The sequence below is a fragment of the Aythya ferina genome (genome assembly GCF_964211825.1).
Source record: "Aythya ferina genome assembly, chromosome: 2".
Classification (NCBI taxonomy): domain Eukaryota; kingdom Metazoa; phylum Chordata; class Aves; order Anseriformes; family Anatidae; genus Aythya; species Aythya ferina.
In genome coordinates this window covers 52,720,139-52,736,730 of record NC_140297.1, presented here as the reverse complement: position 1 = coordinate 52,736,730, position 16,592 = coordinate 52,720,139, and the positions used below count along the sequence as shown (strand labels likewise).

The 16,592-nt window shown below is 43.0% G+C and overlaps 1 protein-coding gene across 1 annotated transcript in view; it reads right to left on the bottom strand.

Moving 5' to 3' along the window:
• Window positions 1–16,592, bottom strand: part of JARID2 (jumonji and AT-rich interaction domain containing 2) — a 184,511-nt gene that overhangs the window by 84,644 nt on the left and 83,275 nt on the right. Inside the window, exon 2 of the mRNA XM_084510902.1 lies at window positions 10,502–10,637. Within this exon, the coding sequence (XP_084367028.1) occupies window positions 10,502–10,637 (136 nt within the window). The remainder of the gene's footprint in view (window positions 1–10,501; window positions 10,638–16,592) is intronic.

The window sequence follows — 16,592 nt, the reverse complement described above, 5'->3', positions numbered from 1 at the left end:
ACAAATAGTCCTACAACCTGGGAGAGATCAACATCGGCTCATGGCTCAAAAACCTCTCTTTCACCAAGAACTCTTAACTTCTGGAGACTCTAAATATTCAAGGACATCACTATACTGTGCAAAAGTGATCCACAAAAGAGTGCATTTAAATCTACAATTGTAAGTGGGCTGTGTTTATCTACTTATCTTGTCCTTTTCTATTAGAGAAGGTTTACGTATTGCTAGGCAAACGTAAACTGGCATGTGAAGTCCATCTCTGCAGGACAATGAGATAAGGCAAATCTTCTGGGACAGGCTTCCACCCGAATAACACTTGACAAGTAGTCCCTAACCACAGGGACCCCAGCCGCAGCTGCACAAACATCCATCTCCAATTGATGTAAGGGATGGGGAAGAGTAGTGACAACCTTGCTTCAAGATGATCTGGAATTCAAGCCACACTCTAACAACTTCTACCCTTTATTCATAGCTTCTACCTGAAGGCAATCTTTGCTGACCTCCTGAGATGTAGAGGCAGAATGACTAGGTAGAAAGCACTCTTTTATTATGCTGGCAAAAACTAAAATGCTCTTAGCTTACTGTCAAGTAGATTGTCACATTGCAGGGAAGTGCTGGGGCTCTTCCTGGAACCTTCCAGGATGGATGCACCATAAGAACCAGCAGAAGGGAGGGGAAATCGAGTCCTTCATGCACGCTGTGCAACAGAAACATGCTTCTCCTCACCCCCAGCCCATCCCCATATGCATCAATTTCAAGGTTCTGCACAACCCTCCTGCTTCATTCTGCCACGTGAGGCCAGAGCGTGAGAGCACACACAAGGCTCTGAAACAAAATGCCAACATCACAGCAAGAGAGCACGGGTCAGGAAAAAACAGACGGGGATGAAATTCCTCTGTTCAGCCCTCTCCATCCACCCCACCTGCACCTGAAATGTTTCTGTACAACCAGGATGCCTTTTCCCAATGTCCTATTTGAGAGGACATGCTTCTACCACTGCCCTAACACCCTCTTGCTAGCTTTGTGACAACATTTCCTCTCTGAAGTAGAGGAAAAATTGTACTCCTCCACTTCTACCACTTTTAAACATCTTTCAGGCTCTCCACGCACCGCAGGCACAACATAAAAACACTGGGGTGCTTAGCAGGCAGAGTAAGCAAAACACCTCTAAACGCAGCAGACCATGAGCACCTTCACCTTTCACAGGTGAGGGATAAGCAAAGGAGGAGAAAAATGTGATTAAATGCTGCTGTAGTCTTCAGGCATTACTCAGAGTGGCTGGCAGGGGCCACATCTTTTGCAGGAAAAGCGTTTTATCTCCTGGCTTCCCAAACTGTACCAGGTCAGCTGAAGAGGTTTCAGGAGTTTGCCAGCTCTGTCTCTCTGTGGGATCCTCAGCAGATTGCTCCAGCTGGGCTCCTTCCAGCTCTTCCCTTTTTCCATTTTAGCATATAGCTTGAATAAAGAAAACAAGATGAAGGCTTTCAAAGATAACGCAGTCTTTCACAAACAGATGCAGAACAAAGCACAGGAAATTCTGAGCAAAGTAAAAAATGAATGTTGTCTGCTCGAGGCTTATCTGGAACGAGTTAGCCTCTTAGTGGACAGATCTGAAACACGCCGACTGCGATTGCAGCGCTCGCTAATGGTCTGGGGAGAAGAGCAAACAGGATGAGTACGGGTGGAAATTCAACTGCCTTCAGCACTTGGAGCAGGCAACTCCTTTGGACGTACCGGAGGCAACACTTGAGAGTCAAATCTGTGCTCGGCTTGTCACTGTCATCCCCGCCACCTAAGCACACGGCTCGTACATCTGCAGCCATGAACGGACACCCCACTTCAAAGTATTCAAGTCATTTAAATCGAGAAATAAAGGACATCAAAGGCAGATTATAGAAAATGTTTATTCATCTGATCCTGGATACAAAAGCACATTAACTGCCTGTAATAAATCTGTGCTAGTCAGACACACATACACACCAAAAAAAAAAAAGATACGTAAAAAAAATGCATGCACATTCATTACGACGTGGAGCGATCTGCTGTGACTGAACAGTGAACGTGCTAAGCTATATTTATTCTCCGGAAAACATTCACCCACAAACACCGAGAAATATCTGCTGTGTGATCGACGCCTCACCAGCATCAGTTATCGAAAGGCGGCAGCTAGTTCAGAATAGTTTCTGGGAGATTTTAACATCCAAAAGACCCCACGAAAACCAAACCAAACTGCAGAGGCATGAGCTCAGGAGCAGGCTGATAGCAGAGGTTGTTCAGAGCAGTAAAACAAAGGTGACTAATTCTTGGGTTCTGTTGCTTAAAAAAGGAGACTGGTTTTCTAGCTTTTCACAGCAGAAATGCCACGTTCAAGTGTGGTTTGATGACTCAAGAGAACTCAGTATCAATCTGCTGAAGGTCCTGTGCCCGGGAACAGAGGTAATGGGGTGGTGTTTTTTTTGAGGTTGGGAGTAGGTGCACTGGCAACTTGCGGGAATACTTACTGTGCCCATCACTAGTTACAGCCATCTGTCACTGATCTCCACTTTTTCTTCTAAAACCACTTTACTGCCAGCGTTGACACGATAAGGTTTATGGCACGCATGACATCTGCGCTGATTAAACACAGCCTAATGGCCTTAAAAACGTCCTGCTGGACCAACGCTCGCAAACTGTTTTCCCTCTTTCAGACAGCGAGCCGTTTCTAAAACACCCCCCACGTCAAGCAAAAGCCTCTGTGGAGGTTATAAAGCCCTTGAAGACTGAAAGTCTTCTCTCTAACACTCTCGAAGTGTTAGATACAGTCTTGGACGAATACCACAAAGCTATACGGTAACAATAATTAACAAAAACCTTGTTCAAAGCTAAGCCCAGGCAGCCCTGAGCAAAAAACACAGCTCCTTAGGATTGTCCACACTAACTACTCTACACAGCCCATGCGTTTGACCAAAACTCCTCTCCACTTTGACTTGTGACATTATTTCCCATTGCACTGCTATTTTCTTAACAAAACAGAGCATTCTAATTCAATGACGGATTTTTCTTTCCCTGTTTCCTTACTGGTTACATCCCTCTTGTCTGTCCTTCAGACTGAAAACACCAGTTATTTAGTGCACGGTTTCCTTCTGCCATTCATGAGTAATGGGGTAGCAATGTGAGGACTGAAATTTAAACCCTCTTTCCAACCTGCAGACCTTTTGTCTCCACTGGAACATTTTAATCGACACTAAAATAATAATAGTGATGAACACTGGGCATCCGACAGACAAAAAAAGCCAAAGTATCTTTCTCCCCACTCCCATGCCTCCAGACAGGCGTTGTTTCTAAACAGAGAAGCATTTTGCTCACTTTTTCTGAGCGCACCGCTGCATCGCTGCCTTCATCTCCACTTGGCGTCCAAATTTCACGCAAACAAGTTTCCATCCCCTCTGATCCGCTGGGCGAATCATACTACGGAACTCCATCATTTACGCTACCTTTAACAGCTGCTTAATTTTGATTTGATTTCTGTGCGAGCCACAGGCTGACTCTTTACCGCCTCTTGGTGCAACTCAACAGCTGGAGAAAGCTGCCAGCACCACCACTTCTTGTCTCAGAGGATTACCAGCAGGCTCTTCATCCGCCCCGACCTGCCAGAGTTTGAAGAATAATGCTCTAAAGAGGATCGGATCTCTCTGGTTTTCAACCTCCTCATAAAAGTCTAAAAAAATAAAATCTAAAAAAAAAAAATAGTTAGAAATTTAAAATTCCTTATCTGCCAACCAGGGAAATGGTTGGTTTTGAGTACCAGGCACTGCATCTCACCAGAGAAAGTACCAATAAAAACCTAGTTTTCCAGCAACTTCTGTATATTTTGACATAACATTTCTAGAGTCAGCTCAAGTAACACAAGACCCGATGCATATCTTGGTACAGATCTGTACAGACTTAACATTCGTCAAAGAAGCCACTTCATGCGAGTTATGTCACGCTCATTTACAGAACAAGCAAACAGGAATTGACAAAGGGTCCAAGTTGTGACAGAGCTGCCAATTGTACAAGGTATTTGAGAAAGCGCTGTCCTTTCGGCTGTACGTGCCAGACAAAGAGATTGCCAGCCTAAATCCAGACCCTGGAATTTTATGGCTGCAGAAAACTGACTGAAGCTGTTTGTTTGTCCACACTCAAGGGTGTTCTCTTTACTGCTGCTACAAACAGTAAACCCAAGGCAGCAGTTATGCAGAAAAGACCCTGAACCAAGGAAAACAAAATTGCTGTCCCCTGGTTGGGGTTAAGGCAAAGTTTTATTTCACAGCCAACCCATGCAATGCATTTCACCACTACATCAGGGGTGACTTTTTTGTTAGTTTGTTTAAAGATACCTTCTTCTAACTCCTACGACTGCGAAACGTTTTTCTCCAGTTTTTTAAACTGCATCTTTCTTTGCTCCTGTTTCTGGCAACTGCTGCCCTTTCCAGCACTGAGGCTGCAGTTAGAGAAGATGTCTGCACCAGTCCTAAGGCTGTGGTTAGAAAACATGACCATGCCAAGTGAGCATCAGGTGGCACTAATCCCATCTCCTCCTCCAACTTTCAGTCAACATACACTGTACCCTCAGCCACTTCTGATCCCTTTCCTTACCTTACTTATTTTAGGCCTACAATAACTCAGTCTCCTGCAGACTGTGTATGCTCTTCTGCAGATAATTCGTTGCTTTTTGTTAATTTTCCACTACCTACAATTAAAAATATGCAGAGACGAAATTATTTTTGGAATTACTTCCACTAGAAATACACACAGGGACAACAGCAACTTTTTTTTAGGTGGCAGTGAAATGAAGCTTTAGGAAAATTAATTCTGCAGTTCCGCTGTTCCTTTCCCTTGTAGAAAAATGTCCACCTCCTATCTTTCAGGGAAAAGGCACGAGAAATTTTTCTGGCAGTCCTGCAAAATATAGAAATCACATGAACATGGGAGCACAACTTGGACATAACTGAAGAGCATAGAGAACAAGCAGGGTGTAATTTGGCCTACGGAACTTTTATAAGCAGTAATGATGGAAAAGGCAAAAAAAAAAAAAAAAAAAAAAAAAAGCCTGTGTCAGCTGATGAACAAGCAAGTCCCTGGCAGGCTCGAGAATGAATTCTGTTCTAAAAACAAAGAAAGGAAAAGAGATTTGGAAATTTTCAGCGGAGCCCAACCCCAACATCCTGTTATTTATTTGTTAATCTTTAAATTGACTTGACAGCAAGTACCAAAGTGAAAGTGATGTTGAGTGCCATGACAAATCTGCTCAAATGCTTATTTTCTGAACCTTTTAGTTGAAAACATCTATATTTAATCACAGTTTAAAAACTAGCCAAACAGGCTGCTTACGCTGAATGTAAAGGGAAAATATTGCAAGGTTGAAAGAGGTGTTTCTGTTTCTGTAAATGCATTTTTAAAATCCACTTACACTGACAAGGGTCCTTGGCACACTTACAATCTTCTACTAAAGCTTAGGAGAGGCAGACAGACAGACATTGCCTACTGTCAACAAATGCAATTTCACATCGCTGATGGAGTAAAAAGCTCCCTAGACAAACGTTGGCGTAAAACCTTCTCCCAATATTTAATTGAAGCCTTCAAAAATAAGAGAGATGAAGTTACTATGTCTGAATCATCAGGAGCAGAGCCGTGCCCTTGGCCTGGAGAAGAGGTGGTTGCCCCTCTGGCAGCTGCTGCCCCCCCTACGTATTTGGCTTTTTGCAAATAAGGCACAGCACTGAGCCGAATCTCCCAGCTTAGCTGTGTTTAAGCATCTCCACCATCTCTGTCGCAATTTTTATGCCATGCTTGGGGTACTGTCTACAAGGTTTCCCTTTCATATCTTTCCCAATGTTTTCTGTCTCATATATTCTACTTCCAAGGAGCTCATGTTTGCCACAAGTTTAATATCGCTGGCATGTTTGGAAATTGCCGTGACACCTTCTGTACAGCAGCACACTATATGCTTGAATAATTCTATTGTTTCGTTTGCTATTTCTTTCGAATTACAAAGCACCTTAAACCAACACGCAAACTTCTGCGCTTTCTCCATTTACGAAATGCCAACACTTCTGCATCACAAACTTCTTCTTTATCACCAGTTTCTAAAAATAAAATTTTAAATCTGTGTCATAAAACTTTGCTTTCTGATGTACTCTTCTGAGGGTACCGATTTTGTTCTCATAAAAAGAATGCAAGCGATAATTACAGCTTTTATTGCCTTTTTTTTTTTTTTTTTAAACACTGTCTTATTTTTCATTCTAAGCTACGCAAGAAGAAAACTATTTCCCAGGGGAATTAGCTTTCCTCTTAGACAAGGATCTCTGAAAATTGGTTTCACAATTCCAAACACCAATCCCTATTCTTAAAATCTGAACGCAAATGACAGGCAGCAGTAATCAAAATCACTAAAGAGGTCCCTCTGGGTTTTCCAGTCTACGACCTTGTTTCCATAATCAGAGTTTCAGTATCCCATTTAGGGCTACAAAGGGTTTCCTGACAACCTACAGAGACATCTCCTTTGGATTTTATATTCCCAAGTACTGGAGAAGAATACAGCAAACAACGGCGTACTGTAGGGTGGCATTCTGTACTCTGTGAATACCTGGAGCCAACATAAACAGGCATGCGATACATCCACTGATACCACAACCAACATACACCCGCTCTTCTTCCTCTGAAATCCTTCTGCTGGGGCAAGTAATAAAAAAAAAAAAAAAAAAACAACCAACCAAAAAGAAAATAAGACTCAAGAAAGCAGAAACCCAGAGCAGGATGGAAAAGTAATGAGCAGCACAAACATATAAGCAAAAATTATCAGGTGAAAAGGGTATACAAAAAAAAAAAAAAAAAAGGTAGTACTGGGGAGACCTGCAAACACCCCCTTTTACTCCTCCCCCCAAAGAAAGAAACTCTACTTTATTCATAATCAAATAAGTAAAAGGGATTCAGGCACAAACTGTGCAAGACTGCCTTCAGGATAACAGATATATTTAATTGTGAGTCAGGGACTGCCAAGTTATTATAACACAGTTAATCTCCAAAACTCATTTGAATTCCTCCATTTTGTTTTATTAATTTCAGCAGTCCGCATTATTCTGCCTGGAACTTAATTGTCTCTGTGCCACCGCTGGTCCATCTTCGAGCCTGCAGAAACTTGAGCACAGAGAAGGCTCCTATTAACGGGCTCACCTCTCAACGTTTCAACTGAACTTGCTTTTCACACTTATCAATTAAAAAGGCACCACTATTCCAGCTGCCAAATCGTTAACTGTACCTCTGTACTCAGCAGCTGAAATACTATTGATAATAATTTTCACACAAGTTCAACCGCGGCTTGGAGAACACTGGCCAAACAACAGTTGTAGCGTGTTTACGCAACATCAGCCACTCTGAATCTGCAAAAACTCTTTAAATACACCAGTTGCAAGGGGCTAGTGGATATTTTACCTTCCTCTATTACCAGAAGCCAGTACTTTCTAAGGAAACAATTAGAGATTGCAAGCTTGTAAATAAACAAGGGGATGACAGTTATAAAGCCAGAACAAACAAACTCTGCCTACAGATGGTGGCACCAAGATCAAACTGTGCAGTCCTCTGAGCTCTCAGAAGTACACCAGACCAGGCTCTTCTTCCACCTGCAGCACAGAACTCAGACCTTGAAGCAGGGCCCTTCCTCCTCCTCCTGGAAATGGTTAAATTTGCGAGGTAATGGAAGGCAACCTGTAATTCAATTCTCAACAACTGGAGGAGCAATACCCTTTAAAGGTCACTAGGGACAGCAACAGGGTCGTGCAGCACAAACCCCAAAATGGATGCAACCTTTAAAAGCTGGGGTAAGGAGGGAGGAAGAGGAGGACATTCAGAGTGATGGTGTTCATCTTGCCAAGAAACCATCATACATGACCAGCCCTGCTTTCCTGGAAGGGGCTGAACACCCACCTGCTGATGGGAAGCAGCAAATGAATCCCTTGGTTGGCTTTGTTTGTGCACACAACTTTTGCTTTACCTAATAAACCATCTTTCATCTCAACTCATGAGTTCTTGCACTTTTAGGTTTCCAATTCTCTCCCACATCCTACCTGGGGAGAGTGAGCTGTGTGGCACTTAGATGCCTACTGGGGTTAAAACCACAACAGGAGGCATGAAACACATTTAAATTATTTCAGCAGATCTTTTTTCCCCCACAAGAGCAATGGGTGCTGAATATTAATAAATGTTTCTTTTGAGAGATTTCATTAACTGCAATAGTACCTTTTGGAGTAACACACAAGAAACGCTGGTTGTGGTCTTCATACTGAGCAAAGGACATGTGCAAGGAAATGTTTTTTTGTTTGTTTGTTTGTTTTAACTCTAACAGTATAAAATCATGAATCTAAGGTTAACCTTGAAATTACTGCATTCTCCCAAATTTAAAATAGCTTGGTATGTTCTTAGGATGACCTGTTTTTTCCTCTGTCCACAGAGACGTGTGGATTTGAAAATACATAGCTATGTTTCTTTCAAAAGATGTAATGAGCAAATTCCATGTTTTAATAGATTTTCTTAACGTCACCACACCATATCAGTCCTCCTCCCTTTTGCAAAGCTCTCCTCTATATAAAGACACACACTCTTCCAAATATTAGCGGATAAAAAAAAAGCTTTTGGTCAATGATGTTGAAACAGAGCTGTTCTGAGAAGGGACATTTAACAAATCAATTAACAAGCAGAAGGAGTGAAACAGAATATAATTCTATCTCAAAATAAGTAAATAAGCGAGCAAGCCAAAACCCCTACAGAATTGATCACCTACTTTTGTGAAGAAGCAAAAGCACCAAACAATATAATCCTAAATGTGAGAGGCAAGCTCTGAAGATGTGAGCCATGCCATCACCAGAGGAAGCCTGTGGCATATTCCACGTCTGGTACCTGCATCCCTGCAGCATTCCCAGCCAACTCACTTTTCATCTAAGCTGCCTTTGGAGAAACTAGACACCATAAAAACCTCAGTCATCCTGTAACCTGGCACGCCATCAAAGCCTCCTAACACACAATTACTGTGCTTCACGCCTTTAGACTTTTTCCTTTGACTAAACAAAACCCCCACAATGGAATAAGAAACTTTCCAAGAGAAATTGTGTTTGACAGAAGATCAATGATGCAGAGGTGTTTGAGGGGGAAAAAAAAGCCAGCACTGTTTTGTGTACACCTCCAAGCTTATTAATGGCTTGCTGCTAAAGCTGGATGCCCCTTCCCATCAGATCAGCATTTGATATTATTACTGAACTCCGAAGTCTGAGGTCTTCTTTAATCACGTTAAGGAGTTTGCAATTGCTTACGCAATACAGCAACGTTATCGTGCTGCCTGCAGTTATTCAGCCATTCCCCCAGGTTTTTGCCTCGTCGGCAATAACACTCAGGCAAAACACGGTGAAATTTGACTCACCGTGTCAAAAACACAAGCTACGTATAAATATGAATAACCTACCCAGTAAGCACCCAGCTGCTGCTTTAACGCGTTAGCGCATGTATAATTATACACACGCTTAAAAGGAGCCGCCATAAACTTCCATAAAGAAACAAATAAGCTCTTGTGAGTGAAGAGAGAGCCGTAAGCCTGCTCAGAAACCTGAATCCTGCTACTCATCGCTTTCAAGGCTCAAGCCAGCATGACAGAGCCTTTTCAAGAAGGGGTCCTATGTCAGTGAGTCAATCTGAAAGAGGCGCGCTCTGTATTCACCTCTAAGAAACACAGCTTTTTTTTTTTAAGCAAGATGTAAGGGGAAGGGATGAGAAACAGATGATGATAATAATAATAAACAACAGCAGCAGCAATTGGACAGTGTCAAAGGATTGCGGAAATCAAATTAAACTCCTTTAAAGCCCCTATCATACAGGTTTTTCTGCATTTCCTTATAAAACCTTTAAACCCCCTGAACAACTGAACTGCAGGAAGCCGATGTCCCACTGTGTACGTCCTCAGCCCCCACAAATCTTTTTACACGGGTCCAAGGTCACTTCACCTCTGGGCACAGCACAGACCAAGACCTCTCCAGAGTTACTGGTGCTGGTTAGGCAGTTTCTTGCACACAAGTGGCACAGAACAGGCAGGTACATTCAAGATAACTTATTCAGACCATTTCCATTTTTCTGTTCACAAATTTTCACTGCATTTGTAAGAAATCAATCACCTTTAAATGGACACCTTCTCTGTTGATGTATTTGGTGCATTATTGAGCAGACAGACCAGAGGAGCCTTCTACCAAATAGCTTTGCCCTTGCCCTGGCCTCCTGCCCACCACCTACCCTCCACCCTGATCCCTATCTACATCAGTTCACCAGAACCAGAAACGCATGGATTGCTCAAACCAGGCATTTTAAGCGCTTCAGAAACAAGCTCTGCGTAGTTCAAAAGGGCACAGTGCACGCCAGATGGTACGCCGGTCTACTTCCTCGCTACAGCAAAGAGCTGCATCCGAAACAACTGCATCCTTGCAGCGATACCAGGGAGGCAGCTTACCGTTCACTGCCTTGAGGCTTCCGCTAATGCCATCGCCATGTTGCCGCTTCTGTGCGTTCTTGAACTCCTTCAGAGATAAATAAAGGACCTTCCGCACCACCCTCTCCTCTGACCAGGGAATCCCATCGCTGTCGTCCTAAAGATGGAAGCAGATTGGAGACATTAAGTGCATGCATCAGGAAGGACGACGACTAAAAAAAAAAAAAAAAAAAAAAACAACAAACAAAGCCCCAAAACCTAGAGCTAGACAGATTATGTTTAATTAACAAAGAAAAAGATATGCTGAAGAAAAATACTGGGTAACAAAATGCAACCTAAACTCAAGAAGCACTAACACAGAACAGAAACATAACCATCATCATCGAATCAGACCATTAGTCCCTCTAATCCCTTACCCTGCAAACAGCAGTAGCTGTCTACTAGGTGTTAGACAACAGGTAAAAATTCATTTGTTAAAATTCTCATAATGAATCCCTCTGCCTTACGGATAAATTTATCACAACCAGGAACTGCTCTTCCAGACAAATAAGAGAAAGGAAAAAAAAAAAAAAAAAGATAAAATTAATTTCCGTGTTGCATAAAACTCAGTTCTGCGAACCAACCTTTCTTATGGCCATTGTGGCCTTGTTTTGTGCCCCTTGGCTTAGGATTTTTGCATACTGATACTACATTATTGGTTCTCTGGTTTGGTGATTTATATTTATTGCAGCATTACAATGTCGCTGATAACAATGAAGTTATTCTGAATTTATCTCAGTGTAAAGCCAAGTGGAATTTGGCCCATGGGGCATATGTTTTCCACTTCATTTTTAGAAGACAAATGCTATATTGTCAAAAAGAATACTAGCGTATGTCATATTTAGTACTTGCTTTACTTAAAAGATTAATTCCCTGGAAAAGCATTTCCCTAAAGCCTTTAGCATTCAAATAAATTAAGTCAGCAAATTGATACAAAGACATAAGTGAAATCAGGTGCATCTTCTTCTTTTTCTTTTTTTTTTCTTTTTTTTTTTTTAATGTATATCACATTTTCATAAGCCCTATTATTATTATCTCAGTGCCTTTAATACCGTTATTTGAGCATTCTGGTTCTTGAATTCCTCAAAGACTACATCACTGACAAGAAAAAAAATTATGTTTCCAGGCAGGACTTGTTTAGGTAAGCGTACCACAGCACACTGCCACACAGCGCTGGAAAACCACAACACCCACATTAGCTGTCCACACCAGGCAGCAAGAGAGTTTACACTATCCCGTGTGTAAAAGAAGTAACCAACGCGACCAATTTTTAAAAAATAAACTTAGTTTAGGGTGCCCATCGATAGCTCTTCTTTTGCTCCTCTAGCACGATGCTAGCATTCAGCTGCTGAACTGTGATCAAAAACATTTTTCCCCCCAACTGTACAACAAATTACTTGGGGGAAAAAAAAAAAAAAAAAAAAAAAGGACAAAACAATGATTGCAGTGAAAGCAGTTACCATTTTGGCAGCAGGATGTGCATTTTGCATTAGGGAGCATAGAGCTCCCACACTGACCAGCACTGAGCTATGCCCAGAGAGCTTTAGTGCTTAGGGACCTCCAGGCCAAGAAAGCTTGGTAACTGAACATCCATGGCAAAGGAAAAAGAAAAAAAAAATCTCCAGGTAGGAATTTAAAATGGACTAGTACATCCTGTTGTTTTGTCAGCAGAGCTGACAATTTGTATAAAACAAACAACTTTGGCTTGCCATTTTGCTGCCAACACAACTTCAGCCCTAACCAGAATGGATGGTGGATATGGATGGTCACACCTTGCTCGATTTTAACAAAAGTTGCCCAGGAGGCAACATTTTTGTTACCATAGGCTGGTAGGTACTGAAAGAAAACCAGGAAAGGAAACCCATCTGCAAAGAGCGCCTAACAGCAGGGGCCTAGCTGGCCTTCACACATTTCTGGTTTTACAACAGATTACGAGGTAACTACTAATTGAATCCTTAAGGAAACCGTGCTTGGTTTGGAAATATGTGTAAGCATCTGTGGCATTTATTTGTCCACGTTATCGACGCAAGCCTGAGGACGCCTCTTGCTCCCTTCATGTGTATTTTTAGAAAATTCTTTACAGAAGGGGCAGCAAACATGAGGACAAGGATTAACCACCCTCCGGCCGTTCACCTGAGGCCCACGTGAGGCACACAGAAAGCCCCGACAAGAGGAACCACCCCCCTCACCCTGTGTTTTTATGCACTTTAAGCCAGGGAGACAGAAGAAATAGGCTTGTAATTCTCCAGTCCAGAACACATACACTATATACTGGAAGACGTGCTGCCTTTCTCAGCTTCTGCCAGCCTGAGGTGTCTCCCCACAAAACACCAGGCCTACCCCAAAATGGGGGAGCCACCGCTCCTTCACCTCTCTGGGAGCACTCCCCCAAAGTGCCCGTTCTCTGGGCACTCACTGACCAGGTGGCAGCAGGGACAAGTCACCTTTGGAGGGCACAACCGAGTCCCTGGGCCACGCTGGTTGCAGCCTTCACTCAGGAGGCAAGGAGACGACCACCACACGAGAGATTTTACAATCTCCTTTCAGCCACCTTCCTGAAATATTTCTGTAAACAGCCCAAGGTCATCTCCCTCTCCCCAGATGTGTGTGTGAAAGGACAGCATGTGGCTGGCACCTGATTTCTGGAGGGACAACACAACCTCCATGGTGCCTGAAGAAGGGCCGTGGTGTCACCAGGAGATGGGAACAAAGACCTCTTTCGGCAACCCCTGAAATGACGCAGCCACATTTCACAGTGCTCCCAAGTTGTGGGGCTGCAAAACCAGGGTGAACCATGTCGGCCTCATCCCCACATCTGTAAGAGCAGCGGTCTCAACACAACTGTTTACAGAGGAGTCTCTCCACATCAGAGCCTCTGCCATCCCAGCCATGCCGAGGCTGCAGTCTCCATCCTGCTGACGCCACTTTGTTGTGGGCTTTCCCAGCTCCCATTGCCCAGCCCGAAAAAAGACCTCAAGCTCTCCAACACTGTGTTATCCAAGGTCAGCAAAATAAGGGGCTAAGCCAGTGCCAATGCCCACATTTATGTGGCTCCATACGTAGCAGCAATAAAAATCTTTCACAATCATCGACTGCATCACCCCTCTAGCGTGCAGCACAAAAGCAGCCACAAGCTGGAGAGCAGCTGACTCGGCACCCAGCTGGGCTCTTGCAGAGAAGCAGCTCCGGCTCCCGACACGTTTAACCATAATTACATGGGTCAGATCGTCTCTGCCTCGCCACACCACCGAGGGAGAGCCACAGCGCACCCTGCTCCACGCTCCCACAGCCAGCTGGAAGAGTTGCCTCACCGCAGCAAAGCGACGCGCGTGCACCCAGAACTCTTCAGAAATACCCTCAAGTAAAAGCCTGGAGGAATTTAATGTATGTAACTTCCCCCCATAAAAAAACATCACCAAAAAAAAAAAAAAAAAAAAAAAACAACAACCCTCAAAGGGACTGACTTGATCGCCGCCTTTAAACATTTCCACAGGGAGCAGAAATTTGATAATAGATGGCTCTTGAGGCTGACAGAGAGGGGTATAATATCATCCAACAGCTGGAACTCGAATTCAGAAAAAATTAATTTGGAATTACAGAACAATTTCTTTAACTGTGCAAGTAATTAGACACTGAAACAACTTATGGGGAACCAATGGATTGCCTGTTATTGACTTAGACCCAAAAAAGCACCAAATAGCATCTTAAACAGTATATTCATCACTGCAAGCTCATAGCTTTTGTTGTGCAGGACAGTCTAGATTTTTACCTCCTGGTTTGGTTGCAAGATTAGCCCATAGACTTGATATTTAAAAAAAAAAAAAAAAAAAGGGAAGAAAACAACCAGGTAATAAACCCTGGAGCAGAATTAAAAAAGAAAACTGCATCATTTCCTTTAAACTTCTAAAAAATAAAAAATAAAAAAAAAATCAACCACGCCACCTTCTTTGTTATGCCATTTCTGGGAAACTGCATGTTGTACATTTATATCTGAACTTCAGCTAGCAGGGCAGCCAAGTGACAGGTCAGCAAGTTCAGTATGAGGGGACGGGCATGAGCACAACCTCCACTGACCTACGTGGTATGCTCGTGCACAGGACTCTGTTATGGATGGCAGGGCAGCCCTCTCTGTCCAGCCTGACTGGGAGCTTGCCTCCAGCTCCACGGCTTCAGAGATGATGTATGGAGAGCAGCATCTCTACAGACTCCTAATGTGGGAAGAACTCTATATATCTGTGTGTTTTTACTATACACATATTAAATGTGTAAAATACTTAAGACATATAACACTCATATATATATTTTAGTGTATATATATAAATATGTATGAATTAATATATAATACACATAAATATAACTATAGAAATGCACATATAAATAACATTAATCAATATATACGTGTGTACATCTGAAACAGGATCAAAATGTGTACTACCCATATCTTTCACCCTTCACCTACAGCTTGGCATCTGCCCACTGCAGCTCAGCTGTCTATCTCATGCACGTGGCCTGCATGCAGGCTTCCTATTTCTGAAGTTAACCCCCCAAAAAAGACAGGAGAGGCAGGCCTCGTGCCACCTCCCGGGCAGGCGAGGTGTCACCCTGAAGCAGCATGCACTGTAGTGTGCTGTGCTGCTCCGCAACGAGCATCCTGAGCACATGCATACACATGACACACGTTTCTCCATTCATTCATCACCAGGTATCACATTCTCCAGGCTGGCCCAGCCTTGCCTTAAGCAAACAGGAGCCACAGTTCACAGGGTGAAACAGGGCTGGAACAAGGGAGAATGCATTGAGCACTCAAAGCTATTTGTTTTACTTTATGTAAATACTTTAACAGCAGTGATGGTTTTATTTGAAAAGTCAGGACTTTGTAAGGTACAAAGATACTTATAAGCATGTGTGTTATGACTCAGAGCGGCTGGCGTATTTCCAGCTCCCTCTTTGGGTCTTTCCCAAGCACGCATCTCCTGACCCCATTTCTTCATGCCAGGTTGCAGAAAGCAAAACAACAAAACACAAACCCTCTCTTTTTTCTTTTTCCAGCGCTGTAGCCAATGCTCAGCTAAAATCACTGTGGCACCCAGTGCCCTAAATGAATATGCTTTCATGGTTTAACAGCCCCCAGAGAGTCTTTCCCGCAGACGTAAGAAGGTCATTTTGAAGCAATGGGAAAAATAAACCACAAGCTTCTACCCTTTCCTCAAGGATATTTTTTAAGGAAAACTATTTCAAAGGGTTTTTTTCTCTTTTTTTTTTTTTCCTGTGTTTAGTTAGCAATGAAACAAAAATCTGTCTCTTGCATGAAAAACAGACAACACATTTTCAGAGATCATATAAATTACTTTTCAGTTGAAGGACCAAAATGGAAATGTTTGTTTACTACATTCAAGACCTGCAACAGATTTTGCCTTTTGGCTGTATATTATCTATGGAAAACAGCTAGACCTGTTTTTCTCTAAAAGGGAAAGCAGACCTAAGAGAAATAGGTGGAAAACCTGGATATGACTTCCAAGACTGAAAGAGATCTCCCGTGCAGTCTTGGGCAAGTTACCACCGCTGCGAGCGATTAGCATGCTTATTCATTTACAGATCCCACTTCCCCTGCACACGAACAGCACAGGGTGAACCTCTTGAGAAAGTGCAAAGTCTTACTACTCGATGAACACACGGACTTCCCCTGTCGCGTTGGCAGAGGTCTCCGTTGCATCATAAAGTCCCACGAGCCTTTTGATCGCCCTGAACGTGCATCTGCTCCCATCAGCATCCGACTGGCAGAGGAAAACCCCTGCTTCGGCTCAACGGTGCTAACTCCCTCTCTGTGCAACGCGCAAGGGCACGAGGGCTTTCCACAACCAGACGGCAGAAACTGTTCTCAGCCGAAACTCCAAGCTTTCAGCCCAACAATTTAAAATCAGACTAATTTATTCAAATGAAGAGGTATAAATAAAGATTTTCTACTCCTTCTGGCTGCTATCATACAGCTTAGACTTCTCACAGCCCAGCACAGTACCGTGCAAACTGGGTATCCCCATACATATCCTAAGCAGCATCCTTGCAGCCTTTTGCT